We start from the raw sequence: 19,297 nt of genomic DNA, 5'->3' as shown, positions 1-19,297 counted from the left end.
TTAAGTGTGATTTATAAAGCAATCACTTAAAAAGAAAGATCTAAAATCATCAGATATCATTTGTAACATATTGTTTACCACGTGAACTTAACATTTTTCAACTTTATTGATTGATTGACGTTTTCTGCCACACTCAACAATTTTTCCGTTATATGGTGGTGCCCAGTTTTTTTATTGGTGGAAGAGAGAACCCAGATACAATGTTTGTTGATATAGTTTACAATAAATAAGAAAGTGTTTCAGGTTTCAAAGACTTCATTTTCTTCATACCTAATACACGTGCTTTGCAACATTAATTCATAAGATCTTTTTAAAGAATTTTATATTAGTTTCATTTTTACAAACTTTCGATTCAGATCTATGCATATTGCTAGGAACATGTCCAATTTTGAAATCTCCAATATATCGCTTTTAGTATTTTCTTGAATTTTAATAGAACACACATAATAATAACCAAAAACCTTTTGTGAATTTGTCATTAACTGTCTATCCGATTTATAATAGTCCTTAGTACCCCTTGCTTATCGTTAGAGGCGAATAAATGGGACGGTTATTCGGATGAGACCGCAAAAACTGAGACCCATGTCACAGCAAGTGTGGCACGATAAAGATCCTTATACTTGCTCAATGGCCATAAGCGCTGAGCATAGGCCTAAATTTTGCAGCCCTTCATTGCCAATGTGAATGAAATATTCTCAAGAGATACTTTAAACAATATATAATCAATCAATCGTACGCTGTCAATTTTCTCTAAAGAGTGGCATCGAATAGCGCTTCAAAATTTTCTTTGGCTTCCAGTTCGATTGCAGTATAAGGAACAACTTCCAATCCAGTGTTATGAAGTATCGTAAATATTAAGATACACATCGTGTAACTTAAAACACCGTATTACACTGTTAGGAAATTTTTAGAGAGTCCGCGATTCTGTCATTTCTCAGGCACATGCACCAAGGTCATTCCAACACTTGTTGTAAAAAGTCGAAAATATTTTACGCAGATATTTTTGGACACGCAGGCGGATATTATTTTATTGATAATGTTATAATTTGGATTTATTACAAATAGAAGCGGCGAATCCGACAAACTAGATTACAAATTGGCATGGTCTTACAAAAAAAGTCTCCCTCATCATTCTTATTCACCATAAAAAAGGGAGAAAAAATTCTTCCCCCCTCATTAAATGTTGAAAAAGGTGGTCCAAGAACTAAATAATTAATTTTTTACAGCTTACACGATATTTTTTCATATCCAGATTGAATCGATTTATGACAATCTTGTATTCAAAATGAGAATGAGTCATAATTTACCATAAGACATAATTTTAAGATTCACCAAAATATATTGTATATTATAAGAAATATGTATTGACCATACTACTTGAAAACCAATGGGTGTCATCTACTCTTTAGGAGGTACCAGTGTATCAAGTATGATGTCAAGTCAAGCAGAGGGTTCTCAAAATACTGAGTGGACAATATCCTCTTATGTCCAAAGTAGTTTGTTCCTTGACATCTGACCTTTCTGACTTCAAAATCAATAGGGGTTATCTATTCTTTAGGTAGAACCAATGTACCAAGCTTAATGTCTGTCAAACAAGGGGTTTTCAAGACACTGAGTGGATAATATCTTCCTAATTCCAGAATAGATCGATCCTTGGCTTTTGACTTCAAAATCAGATAGGGTCATCTACTTTTTAGGGAAACCAGCATAACAAATTTGGTATCTGTCAATGTTCTAAAGATATTGAGCAGACAACACCTGGTCTATCAACTGACCAATATACTGAACCGCTGACAGGTGCAAACTAACATCCCCATTATACTGAACAACTGACAGGTGCAAACTAACATCCCCATTTTTCCAGGGGCATAAAACTAACAACAAATGACCATATCTTTCTCAAATAGGTTTACATGGTATACAACATATCTGGCAAAAGTAAATGAATAGCCTTCAAGTAAATCTCCAGATAAAATGCACATACAGACAGATGGACAAAGTGAAACCAACATCTGAAAACAGATTGGCTCTGGTTTTATCTCTCAGACTCTGGTTTTATCTCTCAGACTCTGGTTTTATCTCTCAGACCCGCTAGTAGTACAAATAATGTCGAGTTATTCTACCGTTATCAATGGCTGACAATGCAGAATCAAACAAAAATCTTCCATTACATCCTCAAAAAAGAAATCTCATGGTGCGATGGTGTACACCATAGTGACAGTAAAGATACTACAATCAGGATCATACGAAGGGTGTTTTTGGATTAAAAAACCGAAACGTACTTTGGAGAAATGTCAGCAATGGGTTCATAAATTTACGTTGATTAATTAAAACAATATAATGTAAATGTGCAAACGATCATGTTGCAATTTCATGTCCGGACTCATTGTTTATAGAAATAATTAACTCTCACACGCAATAACCACCACAAATTTGAAAATAGAGGAAGATCTTTAGTTCTCATTATGTAGGCAAAACTTGAAAGCTGTTAGTACCTGTGTAAATATTTAATTATTTTAATTCAATCAAAGTTTTCAGATATTACATTGACAATAAGCTGATTTCGCCAAATGCCTGTCATTTGGCGTGGTATCGTGACGTCACTATCAAATATTAGTTATGCTATATGCCCCATATTTGGTTCTCTCTCTCTCTGTCTCTCTCTCTGAGAGTTGCCAATCTTGAACATAAAGGGAGTCATGACCCTCTTTGGAAAGAAAAAAAAATTTGTCATAATGCGTAACAGTATTCATACCATATTTACTAGGAGTACATGTATTATAAGTGTTCATATCTCAAAAATACTTACAACAGGAATGTGTGCATAGTGTATTTCTTGAAGAGAGGCATTGTAAATGGCAGTGGCACATTTTGAATTTTTCAAGACTGATGGAGATGGACAATATTAAAAGTTGAGGACACAGATTGATCAAATTTACTCCTTCAAATTAAATTATAAAGTATTTTTTAAATGATTTTACGTTTTGGCATGTTTTGTCAGATCATTTTTTGCTCCAGAACTTCATGCTGTCCTCTATAACAAGTTTGTTTACCCATGAAAAGTTGTTTTCCCAAATTTGTTGGTAAATACAGAAGTATCGTTTTCTTTTTGTTGGCGCATGTCTGCTGGCCCTCATAAGGATCTCTTTTTATTGGCATGTCTGCTGGCCCTCATAACAGTGTTTTCCATTCATTTCATTTGAACAGGCCCATTTAGAATTGTAACAGGCCGGGGGGGGGGGGGGGGGGTATATGGGGATCCCCCCCCCCCCCATGAAATTTTGGAAAATTAGATGCAAAATCCTGCATTCTGAGGCATTTCAGGGGGCAAAATGACCCTTGTTCATATGCCACTTTTTAACCTACATTTTTAAATATATACCAAAGGGTTGAACATTTTTACCTCAGACAAGTTAGTCACAGTGGTGTTAAATACACACCTTTCCGATGTTTTGACTGGAAGAAATCATGTAATGTATTCGTTCGACGCTTCATTATTTTTCACTGCCATGTGCTTCTCACGAGCAAGGTGAGAGTTTAAAATATCGTCCAATCAAAATCGCCGTTTCAAAAAGCTCTCGATAAAAACATAAACAAGGAAGAAATATGAAAGATATTTATAGCCAACCAATTGCTACCGCATACATTCTTTGCAAAGATCGATCGTGTAAATCAACATCACTGAAATTGACAACATATTATTTTTTGATTTTTTTATATTTGAACCGGCCAGAAAATCGTTTGAAACGGTCAATTTGGCCGGTGGCCAGTTCTTAGGGAAAACACTGCATAAGGATCTCTTTTTGGTGGAAGCTATTTTACATAATGACTTCAATCCCCGATTTCTTAAAACAACTCACAGATAATTGTTAACACCTGCTTTGATAACTTATCTGTAATGTACATGACCATCGGCATTGTTTACATAGATCCAAGTTTGTGTTGGAAACTGGAAATTACATGCGCAAACTAATTCATAAAACCAAATCCAGTAATCAGGTGAAAGGTATGACCTGCCAGGTCATAAAAAATAATCGGGTAACGAATTGAAAAATTGGGAGTAACCCAACAAAATCAGGTGAGTTGGCAACTATATGCCTATGAAAAATAGTTTTCCCGTGAAGCTTTGTTGGTAGGTACATAAGTATTTTGGCATCACAGGCACTCTACGTTTTAAATATTTATAATAAAAGAAAATTGTCTTCCCATAAACAAGGTATATCACGCTGCCATTTTAGTTTTCTTTTTTACCAGCTGCATTGCTTGCAATTTTTGGTGGAAAGTTCGATATATGATAATTATAGACCCCTACCGTTTAGAAGCAACTTTGACAAAGTCTTACCTTTTGCATCATTGTTGTGAACTAGAAATAAAGTCCATTTATCGGCTATAATCACCGTCACATATCGTCTACTGCTTCTCAAATGCGAAAAATCGGAAAAGGGATGACGGAAGTTGACGTTATTATGCAAATGATAATTACCTTACTGATGTCCCCTCTTACGCTTGGGCGGGGGGAAAAGGAGGTGGTGGTGTTGGCACTGAATGCAGGGTAGAGTGCAGCTCTACAAGCAATAAAATGTCAGGGGGCATAATTGTGTAGTTTGGGAACAGGCTGTCACGGAAAGTTTAATATTAAGACATGACTCTACAGAAAGCGGAAGAGTATCTGGGGGTTCTCCCCCAGCGGGATATCAGGGGGTCCCGGGGTTCCCCCGGCCGAAAACAAATATTTTGATTTTAAAGGGATTGATTCACAATTTTACCCAAAATTTTGTTTTTCACTTTTAATGATCAAAATCTACTGACTAATGTGTTTGAAAGATTTCACATGAAAATTAAGGTTATACATCATCACAGAATCTCATTTTAGAGAGTTTATTATTTATTTTGTAAACACAGATTGCGGTATGCTATTGTTTACGAAATTTTCAAAAGAAATGGATATCTATCTAAGTATTATTATATCTTTCACATTTCAAGCATTTTTGGGGTGAAATGTGTCATCTAAAAGTTAAAATGTGTGACTATGCAAAATTAAGATGCATTATATTACAAAATCAATATTTCACTTGTTTGTTTGTTTACATAAAAAGACTCGAGTCTTTGTTTACATAACACATATTTAAGGCTAAAATATTACTTTTATTCTTGCATTCAGAAGGTCAAAATTTTGGCTGTCAACATTAAATGAGCTATATTTCTAATGTTTTATAACATCAAAAATGAAAAATATTTTTATCAAAAATCGTGAACCAGTCCCTTTAAGATGCTAATTTACTGAAAATGAATTCTGTGAACAAATTTTGAGGTTTTAAGCTTCATAAAAATGCCAATAATAGTGAGTAAGTATTGGTTCTCTACCAATCAACGAGAAAAATATGACGAGGAAATACTGACCGCTATGTAAAATTCAAAGTCAAAACCAGATATTCTGGAAAATAAGATTTGTAAATTTATTGCAATGCCAAAACAACACTGAAAATGCTCATGATCTATAAAAAATAGATGCAATTTGGGGAGTCATAAATTCGGCCGAGTTTCAGGGACAGACATGTTCTTGAGAGTTTTGGCACAGAAAATAGAAAACAAACAAATTCTAGAAATTGACCGATGGTTAGGTGAAGGTAGCCTAATAATGTCAGGACATGGTAGCACAGTGTCCAAGTATAAATGCATGCTGGGAAGTACATGTGAAGCTAGACAGAGCTCTCCGAAAAAATATTGGGACAGATCAAAGAGTAACAGATCCACCCCATTCACAAAAACATGCGCACGGTTGAGGCCTTGTATTATGTAAATAGACTAATTTCAGTCATGAAACATGTGAAATCATGGAAGAGAGGGGGAAGGGGGGGAAGGAGGAAGTCCTCCTTTATTAATGTTAACATATTTGTTGGTGTGATTGCTGTAAAATTATACAGCAATATCTTCACAGCCTTCTGCACTGTTGACAATGACGCTTCTCAAATATATGACATGCAAGTCTTACACTAAATTACGCAAGCGCACTACGTTCCGGATCAAGGGAAGGTAACTCATGATTTCGGATTGGCCTATTGTCACAACAATGAAAATTAACATGTATTTATTAGGTTGTATAAATGTCACTCTAAACGTTTGAGAGAATGCCCACATGTACGATCTATTGTGAACTTTTCTTATCACACATGACATTTACTTTCAACCATATCTTGATAACAACGAATGCATGATTATGTGAAGTTATCATGTTAAACGTTGAAAAAAAAATATCATATACCAATAGTGTTCAAGATCTATTATCTTGTTATCTAATATATTCGCTGCTTATCATATTTACTATTGTTAATTTCATGACCAATGAAAAAAGGGCTATCCCGAAATTATGTAAACTTCCATCCCCACTGCACCGATCTTTTGCATTTGAGAACCAGTGGACAATGTTTGAGGATTGATTACAGCCGATAAATGGACTTTATTTCCAGTTCACCATGACAATGCAAGAGGTAAGACCTTGACAGAGTTGCTTCTAAATGGTAGGGGTCCAATTAGCATATTATATCAAACTTTTCGCAGAAATTTTCAAGCGATGCAGCTGATAAAAAAGAAAACCAAGATAGCGGCATGATATACCTTGTGAATAGTTTGTTTATAGGAAGACAACATTTTTACTATAAATTTCTAAAATGTTGAGAGCCTGTGGTTGGCGTGTCTGCTGGCTCTGATAAGGATCTCTTCCTGGTGAAAGCCATATTTTACATAAGGATTTCAAACCCTAAATTGTCAAAACGACTCACAGATAATTGTTAACACTTGCTTTGATAACTTACCTGTAATGTAAATGCCCATTGGCATTGTTTATGTGGATTAAAACTTGTGTTGCAAACTGGAAACTACACATGCGGACTAATTTACAAAACCAAACCCAGAAATCGGGAAATTTCCAAGTTTGGTGAAAATCAGATAAAAGGTACGACCCGCTAGGTCATAAAAATAATCAAGTTACGGGTTGAAAAATCAGCATAATCTGACAAGATTGGTGAGTTGGCTCCTTCTCGCCGTTGATCTCTGAGATCCTGTGGTGTTCTCCTCATCTCAGAATGACACGGTAGATACAATTAATACATAACATATACATAAACTTACTTGCTGCTCATTCCAAAGCATCAGTCCGAGTGATCCAGCTGTGTTATTCTCCGAAGTAGTCACCTCGTAGATATTAGCATATATGGTCGTGGAAAGCTGCGTCGAATCAAGTCCCTTAACAGTCAACTGGAATTAAAGCAACATTAGCTCTAAAGCTGAAAATTTTATCTTGTTGTAAACATGTGCTTTTATGATCGTTTAGTATGCAACTTTAACCATAGTCATTAATAAAATTGAAACGAAGTAAAAGATTTTATCAAAACGATTCTATTATCTATAGCATATGCAGCATTATATAGAAAGTATTTTTTGTACACAGAGACCATAATGTAATTGTGCTTCATTCAGGGCCTTTAGGTAGGTTTTCCAACACAAATATTAGTAACAAAAGTCCATAAACCTTAATTTTTACATCATTGAAATAGTAAATCACAATTTCACGACAAAAATTTTCGACACCAAAATGACAGCTATCATTGCTCCATGCCCCTGTGTTTGTAAACAGCAATGCCCCCTATGTGGAAAGTCCCTACCATTATGAGGTTGACCTTGACATGTGACTTTGAACCATTAAAGTTACCTTTAGTACCGTGCATAGTTAAATCAAAGTACTGATGAAAGTTGAACATTCAGTATGCAATATAAATTACTGTTTAAATGTAGACATGTTTTCACGAGATAATTTTCTTTTCTATATTAACATTTATTTGTATTTCGGTGTTTGTGACAATATTTCTATTTGAGAAATTTCTTCCGCATTATGTCTATATTATGATTTTGTTAATGAAACTTTGGTATTTTAATCTAAACTATTATAGTATTTAAAGGAGAGAGGAGAAAATCTTTGGCTGGACCGGGAATCAAACCTGGGACCCCTGCATTACTAGTCAGGAGCTCTAACCACTGAGCTATCCAGGCCGATATCCACGGTCCGAATAGCCCTAATTACTACATTCCTCCCTCCTTAAGTTGTCTTCGCCCTCGAAGACACACACAACCCAGGTTCTTTTCACCCCTGGCAGGACAACCTGCAAGACCAGGGGTGGTCAACGGCACCAAATGTAGTATTTAAAGGAGAGAGGAGAAAATCTTTGGCTGGACCGGGAATCGAACCCGGGACCCCTGCATTACTAGTCAGGTGCTCTAACCACTGAGCTATCCAGGCCGATATCCACGGTCCATATAGCCCTATTTACTACATTACTCCCTCCTTAAGTTGTCTTCGCCCTCGAAGACACACAGGGCGAAGACACACACAACCCAGGTTCTTTTCGCCCCTGGCAGGACAACCTGCAAATCCAGGGATGGTCAACGGCACCAAATGTAGTATTTAAAGGAGAGAGGAGAAAATCTTTGGCTGGACCGGGAATCAAACCCGGGACCCCTGCATTACTAGTCAGGTGCTCTAACCACTGAGCTATCCAGGCCGATATCCACGTTCCATATAGCCCTATTTACTACACTATCGTAAATTTAGAATTTATCAATTCAAAACAGATTTGTTGAGTTCAAGAAACCAATCTGTTATCAATATATTCAAACATATTCTAATATTGTTGCAGTAATCCACAATGACTTATATTCCCTGTTATAATATTTCTTTTCCAAGACTTTGCAGTATCAGCCAAACAGTCCAATAGAAAACAAAATGGTTTGCCTCTTTATGTTGATTGGATAAATATTATTTTACATTCTATACCAAATATGGTGACATGCTACAATAATATCACATATACATATTGTCCATCAGCAGGACTATGACTGGTTTTATCTAAACATGTCAGCATTTTTGGCAGGAGAATTTCAAATGAATTTTTTTGAATACCTGTAATTATATAGTAGCAGCACGTGTGCATAATTGGTAGCATGTTGAACTCTTGGTCTACGTTGCAAAGGGATAAATATATATATATTTAAAAGACACCCATAGGCCACAATGCTCACCTTGGCTCATGTTTAAAGATTTTCTCTGTAATTTTGCATGTGAGACTTCGATCCCCTATTGTGGCCCCCACCCTACCCTTGAGGGCTATGATTTTAATACACTCAATTCTGCACTATGCCTGGATTCTATCATATAAATTTGAACTTTTTTTATTCAGTTCTTGAAAAGAAGATTTTTAAAGATTTAAAGATTTTTCCCTACATATTCTCATGTAAAATCTTGATTCCTCTTATAACCTCACTCTACTCTCCGACTCGGAATTGAATATGTACTATATCATAAAGCTGCCATGAAAATTTGATCTTTCATGACCCAGTGGTTCTTGAGAAGATTTTTAAATACTTCCCCTGAATATTTCTACATAAATCTTTCACCCCCTTTGTGTGGCCTCACCCTACCCCAGGGGTAGATCTCTGACAGACGACAAACAATCAGAAAAGCTCACTCGATCTTTCTGTTCAGCTGAAATATGAGTTTGCAGATGTATTTAGAACTCTTTGACTTTCATTACCAATAAGGTAAAAACATTTCTTATCAAAACCAACATGATGCGTAATAAACCAGTTAACCTACTTCCGAGTTTCTAAATGATATCTTTATTACCCCAGCACATACAACGTACTACATTGTAGTACGAATATCCTTATAGCCAAGGTTGGGGAGCCTTGGATTCCATAAGTTGATTTACAAGATAACATATCATAATATTGTGTCATGAGGTTTTCTGCTTTGAGGACAACATTCACATTCCTATTTATCCTCCGTGCATGACTGATGAGAATGGTGATGTCTCAAGGATGATTGCTTTCGATGATGTTCTTTGCTTCTTTAGACTTGATGTTTCCTCTCTATGAAAATATATATAGATATATATATATATTTGATTAATAAATGATTTGCAAAAAAAATAATTGCGAAACAGGAGGCAATTTAAAACGATAACATGACTGCATAGGTATAATAATATACCTTGGTAAGAAATAGGACCAAATACTGTACTGTACAGAGGTGTAGTAAAAATAAAGATGGATAATGGCTTAAATGCCTTGTCTTCAATAATTAAAAATAGAAGTTCTTTGACCAAATATCAGAACAATATCTGTATCCATAATGAGAAAAGCCCAGAAAACTGACCTATTTTTAGCCCAAACGTAGGATAAGGACAGACCAATCCAGCTGAAATGCAAACTGAATTTGTATTCCTCCAAGAGGAAGCTTGTGACTAAGTTTCAGAGCAATATCTGTATCCATCAAGAAAAAAAGTCTGAAAAAATGTTTGACCTACTTTTAACCCTAATGTACATCACAGATGGATGGGCCAATCCAGCTGAAATGTAAACTGAACTTGTATTCCTCTGAGAGGAAACTTGTGATTAAATTTCAGGGCAATGTCTGTATCCATAATGAAAAAATTCCAGAAAACTGTTTGACATATTTTTAGCCAAAAAGTAGGTCAAGGACGGACCAATCCATCTGAAATTCAAACTAAACTTGTATTCATCCAAGAGGAAGTCATGACTACATTTCAAAACAATATCTGTATCCATAATGAAAAAAGTCCAGAAAAACTGTTTGACATATTTTTAGCCAAAAAGTAGGTCAAGGACGGACCAATCCATCTGAAATTCAAACTAAACTTGTATTCATCCAAGAGGAAGCCATGACTACATTTCAAAACAATATCTGTATCCATAATGAAAAAAGTCCAGAAAACTGTTTGACCTACTTTTAGTCCTAATGTACATCATGGATGGATGGGCCAATTCAGCTGAAATGCAAAGCGAACTTTAATTCCTCCAAGAGGAAGCTTATCACTAAATTTCGGGGCAATATCTGTATCCGAAACAAAAAAGTGTGGAAAACTATTTGACCTACTTATAGCCCTAAATTTTAGTAGGTCAAGCTGCACCAATCCAGCTAAAATGCAAACTTATTCTTACGCTTCTTGAACAAGATATTGTGACCAAATTTCAAAGACATACATGCATCCATTACCAAAAAAGTCCAGAAAACATTACCTCAGAGGGACGGCCAACCAGCCAGGCAGACAGACAAATAAAAAGTCCAGAAAAAATGGTATTAAATTTGCTTTATGCAAGGTGAAGATAACGAACAGTGATCAATCTCATAACTCCTACATGCAATACAAAATAGTTAGTTGGGCAAACACGGACCCCTGGACACACCAGAGGTGGGATCACGTGCCTAGGAGGAGTAAGCATCCCCTGTTGACCGGTCACACCCGCCGTGAGCCCCATATCCTGATCAGGTAAACGGAGTTATCCGCAGTCAAAATCAGTGTGCCAAGAACGGCTTAACAATCGGTATGAAACACGTCAGACAGCATTTGACCCAATGCGAGGTTGTATTGACGAACTAGATCGTTATAACGACCATAGAATTTGCAAAATGCTGACTTCAATCGAGACTGTTGAAATCCCTGTACCATCAACATGTTTGTCAGTAGCTTACCTCGATTTAAAAACTGACTATACCCAGAACAAGCTCTTGCATATCGAATCAGTTGAGATATATAAACACCATATGCAGGTGATAATGGAATATTGCTACATAAATGTGGGAAGTTAACGATGGAGAAGCTGAAATCATCCCGTTTGTCATACAGTTGAGTTGTCAGTTTGCCGTTAATGTCTACTTTCAATAAAATATCTAAGTATGAAGCAGAAGTGGACGACTCTGTGGTGTCCTTTATTTCGAGCTCTTAGGGATATATCAAATCGACATATGAATGAAAGCTATCATTGTTAATAGACAAAACGTCATCGATATATCTAAAAGTCGAATTGAAGGTCACAGCGAGAGATTTTTTCTTCTCACGTAGAAGTTTTTGAATAAATTCTGCTTCATATGAATATAAAACCAGGTCAGCTAACAGAGGAGCACAATTCGTGCCCATGGGAATTCCAACAGACTGTTGGAAGATCTGATCACCAAAGACCACGAAGATATTGTCAATGAGGAACTCTAGCATATTTTTTATATGTATTCCTTAGATTTAAAAAAAAAATTGTGGATTTATTTATGCAGATGTTTATTCAAAGTAAATTAGTCAGCCCATTAAGTCATGTCTACAGAACATACAAAATTACTGCGCTGTGACATGACTATAGTGACAACATAGGGAATCCATACAAAATTACTGCACTGTGACTATAGTGACAACATAGGGAATCCATACAAAATTACTGCACTGTGACTAGTGACAACATAGGGAATCCATACAAAATTACTGCACTGTGACTATAGTGACAACATAGGGAATCCATACAAAATTACTGCACTGTGACTATAGTGACAACATAGGGAATCTATACAAAACTACTGCACTGTGACTATAGTGACAACATAGGGAATCCATACAAAATTACTGCACTGTGACTGGTGACAACATAGGGAATCCATACAAAACTACTGTGCTGTGACTATAGTGACAACATAGGGAATCCATACAAAATTACTGCACTGTGACTATAGTGACAACATAGGGAATCCATACAAAATTACTGCACTGTGAATAGTGACAACATAGGGAATCCATACAAAATTACTGCACTGTGACTATAGTAACAACATAGGGAATCCATACAAAATTACTGTGCTGTGACTATAGTGACAACATAGGGAATCCATACAAAATTACTGCACTGTGACTATAGTGACAACATAGGGAATCTATACAAAACTACTGCACTGTGACTAGTGACAACATAGGGAATCCATACAAAATTACTGCACTGTGACTATAGTGACAACATAGGGAATCCATACAAAATTACTGCACTGTGACTAGTGACAACATAGGGAATCCATACAAAATTACTGTGCTGTGACTAGTGACAACATAGGGAATCCATACAAAATTACTGCACTGTGACTAGTGACAACATAGGGAATCCATACAAAATTACTGCACTGTGACTATAGTAACAACATAGGGAATCCATACAAAATTACTGTGCTGTGACTATAGTGACAACATAGGGAATCCATACAAAATTACTGCACTGTGACTATAGTGACAACATAGGGAATCTATACAAAACTACTGCACTGTGACTAGTGACAACATAGGGAATCCATACAAAATTACTGCACTGTGACTATAGTGACAACATAGGGAATCCATACAAAATTACTGCACTGTGACTATAGTGACAACATAGGGAATCCATACAAAATTACTGTGCTGTGACTAGTGACAACATAGGGAATCCATACAAAATTACTGTGCTGTGACTAGTGACAACATAGGGAATCCATACAAAATTACTGTGCTGTGACTAGTGACAACATAGGGAATCCATACAAAATTACTGCACTGTGAATAGTGACAACATAGGGAATCCATACAAAATTACTGCACTGTGACTATAGTGACAACATAGGGAATCCATACAAAATTACTGCACTGTGACTAGTGACAACATAGGGAATCCATACAAAATTACTGCACTGTGACTATAGTGACAACATAGGTAATCCATACAAAATTACTGCACTGTGACTAGTGACAACATAGGGAATCCATACAAAATTACTGCACTGTGACTAGTGACAACATAGGGAATCCATACAAAATTACTGCACTGTGACTAGTGACAACATAGGGAGGTTGAACTCCCAAAAATCACAGCAAAGTTTCACATCTGATACTGGACCCTGACATAGGAACTTGACTGATCACATGAGCAAGTATGATCAAGTATGAAATCATGCATGAAAAATTATAATCTAAATGTATACAAACTAACACAATACAGGAGGGATATAAATTTCAGTGTTGCAGATTTTCCTGTCCTTTAATGGCAGTGTTAAGTGTCCTATTTCTCAACCAAAGAAAAATTGAGCTGAGGTCAAAAAAAGTTAACAGGTTTCTGTTATATTTCCTTTCTGATACAACTTACTCGGATTATTAATGAACATGCTTAATCATAATACATATTTACAAAAAGCTATGATCATCAAAAGTTTCTTTAAGATTTTCATTACTTTAATCAGGGCTGATAAGGGATTTTCTCAAGGACAATAGGAAATTTCTAATTCTATGGCAAAACTAAATACTTCCCCAAGGTTCTGTATACAAGACAACAAAACTAAAAACTTCCCCAAGGTTCTGTATACAAGAATCATCCTTAATTGTCCTTATTTCTCCCACAGAACAAAAGTCACGCAGTTACTACAAACTATGTCATGCTATTGGAAATGAATCCATGATTATGCTATAGTTTCTGAATTATAAACTTTAAATATTTACTCTATAGCTGATGGCAACATTCTTTAGCTCAATAAAGTACACACTTTGTTTGAAGCAAATTTTAAATGTTCATTATTACAATAACAAAAACACTTAATTGCTGTGAAATTCTGAGGGCATACTTTTATTTCCTTGGTGCTTAACTTCATGACATGGGTATATGCTGACCTCCTTTCCTTCATGTATACACACCAAACTTCTAGCTTGCTACATCAAATGCAGGATCAAAAGAACATCCTTGAATACTAATGAACCATATAACACACTACAAAATATCTTCAATGCTGAAGGACATACCCATCAACTTTGAGGTTCTCAGAATTAAAATCATAATATTCAAGGTATAAGGTGTTTTATCTATTGAACATCATCAAAGGAATGAAAGTATACATTATTTCTTCATACAGACCTGAAGTGTGCTACTACACCTCCAAAGCATACCATTTCATTCCATAAAACTATTCATCGTCTTGTGCAAACTGTTATTGTTCCGTGCAAACCAATCATTGTCCGTGCAAATTGTTCAGCGCTCCCAGCAGCCTGTTGAGTGATTTATTTATATGACCATCATTTTCAATTATAATTTATTATCTTGTTTTCAAAACTTACTTTTTTTATTATCAGGCAAAAAAATGTTACCTCTCTTCTCACTGCGTTGACATAAAACCCTGCAATTTTCTGTTTTCTTCTGATGGTGACGGAAATTGCCGATAAATTATAAAGTATTAAAAATTGATATAAATTCTAGGAGACATATTAAAATGTATCTTTCATTTTAGAAGTGATAATACTTTTGATGATTTTTTTTAACTACGTAAAAAGATGCAAATTTAGGCCAAAATGAAATATATTGCTTGTTTCCCCTCGTCCAACCAAGTCTGAGAAAGTCCCACCAACCCAAAAGTTTTTATTACGTCAATCTGGCGAAGTTTTTTTTATTTCCAGAAAATCTCAGTGTCATTTCCAGTAGAGATCAGTATTTTATAAGAACCAGAAGTTTCGATATCTTTGTTGGTTTTGATCTAAAATACGAATAGAGGTGATCTGATAGATCAACATGGAGTAATTTCTTCTACATGAGGAGCCAGGAGACAATAGATTTCATGACGTCTGGTGTGCTGTGTTCTTCAGTAGAGGAAAGTGTTGATAATTCGGACAGGCGTAATATTTCCAACAGTCAATAAGAAAGCAATTTAAACTTATTTCTGAACTTTTTTTTTTTTATTGGTTTTTGTACACATAATAAAGTACATGAATACAACAAGTCATATATAATTATCATTATGTGCATGGAGAGAGATAGTGAGAAAGAGAGAAAAAGAGAGATGCATGTTTTAAGTAAATATTAAGTTCCATCTGTTCCATTGAGTATCAAATTTTTTCTTTTCACCATTCTTATATGCTATATATTTGTGTGTTTCATAAAATAATTTCATTTGTGATATTGCAGCGGGCAAGTTTAAAGGTTTCTTAGTGCATCTTGCAGTATAGACATAATATTTTTATTTCTGAACTTGATAAATTTACAAACTGGAAAAAACCTAATCATATACATATGCGCAACTCAGCTCCGATTGGTTGATCTAAATATATGACCTTCACTAAGATGTCAGCGTCCATTTTGTTTGATCGACAAAATCAATTCCCGTTGAAACCTAGTTGTCTGATAAAAGCTACTGATATGTCAGATTAAAAAATAATAAACAAAATCAAAATCACTACGAAATATAAATCAACATAATTTGCAACAAGAGGCTCATTGACCACATCACTCACCTGAGTCATCTTGGCCCATATATAAAGATTTTCCATATGTATTCACATGTAAAACTTTGATCCCTACTCTCAGGAGTTTGATTTTAACAAACTTGAATCTGCACTATGTCAGGAAGATTTCATGTATATTTGTACTTTCCTAGCCCAGTGGTTCTTGAGAAGATTTTCAAAGATTTTCCCTAAATATTTGTATATAAAACTTTGATCACCTATTGTGGCCCAATTTTAACCCTGGGGTCCATGATTTTAACAAACTTGAATCTGCACTATGTCAGAAAGCTTTCACGTAAATCTCAGCTTTTCTGTCCCAGTGGTTCTTGAGAAGATAATTTTTGAAGATTTTCCCTATATATTTGTATGTAAAACTTTTATCACCTATCGTGGCCCCATCCTACCCCCAGGGGTCATGATTTGAACAAACTTGAATCTACACTGTCAGGAAGCTTTCATGTAAATTTCAGCTCTTCTGGCCCAGTGGTTCTTGAGAAGACGATTTTTAAATGACCACACCCTACTTTTGCATTTTTATGATTATCTCCCCTTTGAAGGGGGTATGGCCCTTCATTTGAATAAACTTGAAAGCCCTTATTTAAAGGATGCTCTTTTCCAAGTTTGGTTAAAATTGGCCCAGTGGTTCTGGAGAAGAAGTTGAAAATGTATAAAGTTTACAGACAGACGGACAGACGACGGACAACAGGCGATCAGAAAAGCTCACTTGAGCTTTCAGCTCAGGTAAGCTAAAAACGAAAGCATAAAATGCCAGTGAACCAGCAACCAAATTTACTAACTGTCTGAAGTTATAACACATGTGAATCTTCTACCTGGGTGTGTTAATTAATATGTGGCATAAATAGCAGGAAAAAAGTTAGATGAAACCTGAGTGTCTGTCCAATCAACCTTTATGCATGTACAATATGTATATGTTCAGTAGTTAGATAATGAGCATTTCAGAAATGCAAAACCTAATTAAAATTAGATCCGCTCAGATGACAGCAGATCTGACATCCAATTCTAATTAGATTGTGAAAAACATGGAGTACTGCTCAAAATGACGACATCTTCCCTTAATTGCTAAATGTGGCAATCAAATCAGAACTTTACGCAAGAACTACAAGTTGACAAGGAAACAAGGTATGATGTGCTTCGACGTTTTGGCATCAGGCTTTGTTAATGGTCTTGGGAATGTCATACTTGTGAATAAAATTCTGCTGGCTAAATTTTTTTACCCCACCTAACTACCCTCCTCTGAAGTTTAGGGTCGGGAGAGGGGAAACAAATATATTTTTAAATATGGCCTTATATGTGCTGCTTGTAATAACTTATTGTTGTGGAAGTATATTACTTTAACCTTGAACGGTTTGCTGAATAGTTGATGATTTTCATAAAATCATTCAAATTGTGTTTTTGAGTTACAGGTGACTCTCGATGGCTCAAACTTTGATCTCTCGAAGTGAAATCATGGTCCCGATTTTTTTCTCTATATAACAAAGCAAATCTACTATCGATCTCTCGAACGTTCGATCTCTCAAAGTTCTCGATCTCTCGAAGTCAAGTTGGGTCCCGTAAAACACAATTCATTGGTTTTCACTCTTGATCTCTCAAAGTGGTGGTAGCGTATACTCACCGTTACCCAAGCATTTAATAATTTCCGCTTGGGCCTTATCTGGATTTTGTTGAATGCCAGAGGCGTAATTAGGTGTTTACATAGTTGAATCATCGCCAGTGCTTCTTTGTGGAGGTGATACACTTGAGTATATAATTGGCTAATTGGTCAGTTTACACCTTGCACTGGGGTTTTGTGTTGTGATATTAACATCATATATAATACGACTATGAATAAAATAAATCATTTGTTTTGACGTGACAACGAGAGAGTAAGTTTTATACATAATTTAGAGATCTACAGACTGTTAAATTTCTCGAATTTGTTCTTTGTGTAATGTTACTCTAAAATATCATTTTATTCGTTTTTTAGAAGTTTTGCTTTGGGTATAAAGCGACATATTGTGTTCTGTTTAGTTTGCGATAGTAACGCTTCATCGGAACTTGGTTTTGTAAGCCTATCTAAGCATGATTAAAGAACAAATAAATAAACTTTGAAATGTTTTTATTAATGCAAAATAAGGTTTTATTTTGATATTAAACTACCTGACGAATATGAAGGAAAATTGTGACATCTCCAAAGAGTGAAAAATTCTCAGGTTTACATACAGATGTTATATATCAAAATTAGTTCAGCCTTTCCAGTGAAGCAGAAAATGTTCAAAATTAAGACTGACGCATGAAGAATGACAATTAATGGGCAAAATACAGATAGCAATCGAGCAACTTGGATGACCAAAAATTTCTTACATACCAGGTAATGGCTTGCCATTTTGTTCAATAGTGGGAATTTTCTGACAAATGGACTATATATCCATTTCACTGAGGGGAATTCAACATATGGCTAGTACATTTTACATCAAGATTTCAGAAAAATAGGCTTTCTATCCAAATGTGAAAATTTGGAAAAATGGGAAATCTGTTCCCCTGTAAAATTCTGACAAATGGACTATATGTCCCACTGTTAAAATTCTAACAAATGGGCTATTTGTTTCACAGTGCAAAGTTTAACCTATGGCCTAGCCATACCACAGTCAAAATTCTAACCTATTGGTTTAGCCATACCATGGTGGGAATTCTAACCTATTGGTTTAGCCATACCAGTGGGAATTCTAACCAATTGGTTTAGCCATACCAGTGGGAATTCTAACCTATTGGTTTAGCTATACCACAGTGGGAATTCTAACCTATTGGTTTAGCCATACCACAGTGGGAATTCTAACCTATTGGTTTAGCCATACCAGTGGGAATTATAACCTATTGGTTTAGCCATACCACAGTGTGAATTCTAACCTATTGGTTTAGCCATACCACAGTGGGAATTCTAACCTATTGGTTTAGCTATACCACGGTGGGAATTCTAACCTATTGGTTTAGCTATACCACAGTAGGAATTCTAACCTATTGGTTTAGCCATACCACGGTGGGAATTCTAACCTATTGGTTTAGCTATACCACAGTGGGAATTCTAACCTATTGGTTTAGCCATACCACAGTGTGAATTCTAACCTATTGGTTTAGCCATACCACGGTGGGAATTCTAACCTATTGGTTTAGCTATACCACAGTGG

General features: G+C 35.6%; 1 protein-coding gene and 1 non-coding gene across 2 annotated transcripts in view; both read right to left on the bottom strand.

The window, feature by feature from the left end:
• The window catches only part of LOC125677249 (CD109 antigen-like), a 291,878-nt gene that overhangs the window by 222,958 nt on the left and 49,623 nt on the right, over positions 1-19,297 (bottom strand). The window contains exon 15 of the mRNA XM_048915256.2: positions 7,129-7,254. Coding sequence (XP_048771213.2) covers positions 7,129-7,254 — 126 coding nt within the window. The remainder of the gene's footprint in view (positions 1-7,128; positions 7,255-19,297) is intronic.
• Trnat-agu (transfer RNA threonine (anticodon AGU)) lies at positions 8,221-8,294 on the bottom strand. The gene has a single exon. It is a non-coding gene; the product is annotated as a tRNA-Thr (tRNA).

Source organism: Ostrea edulis, chromosome 1 (assembly GCF_947568905.1).
Source record: "Ostrea edulis chromosome 1, xbOstEdul1.1, whole genome shotgun sequence".
Classification (NCBI taxonomy): Eukaryota; Metazoa; Mollusca; class Bivalvia; order Ostreida; family Ostreidae; genus Ostrea; species Ostrea edulis.
Note: the sequence above shows the minus strand (reverse complement) of the source record. Positions and strands in the feature narration are given on the sequence as shown.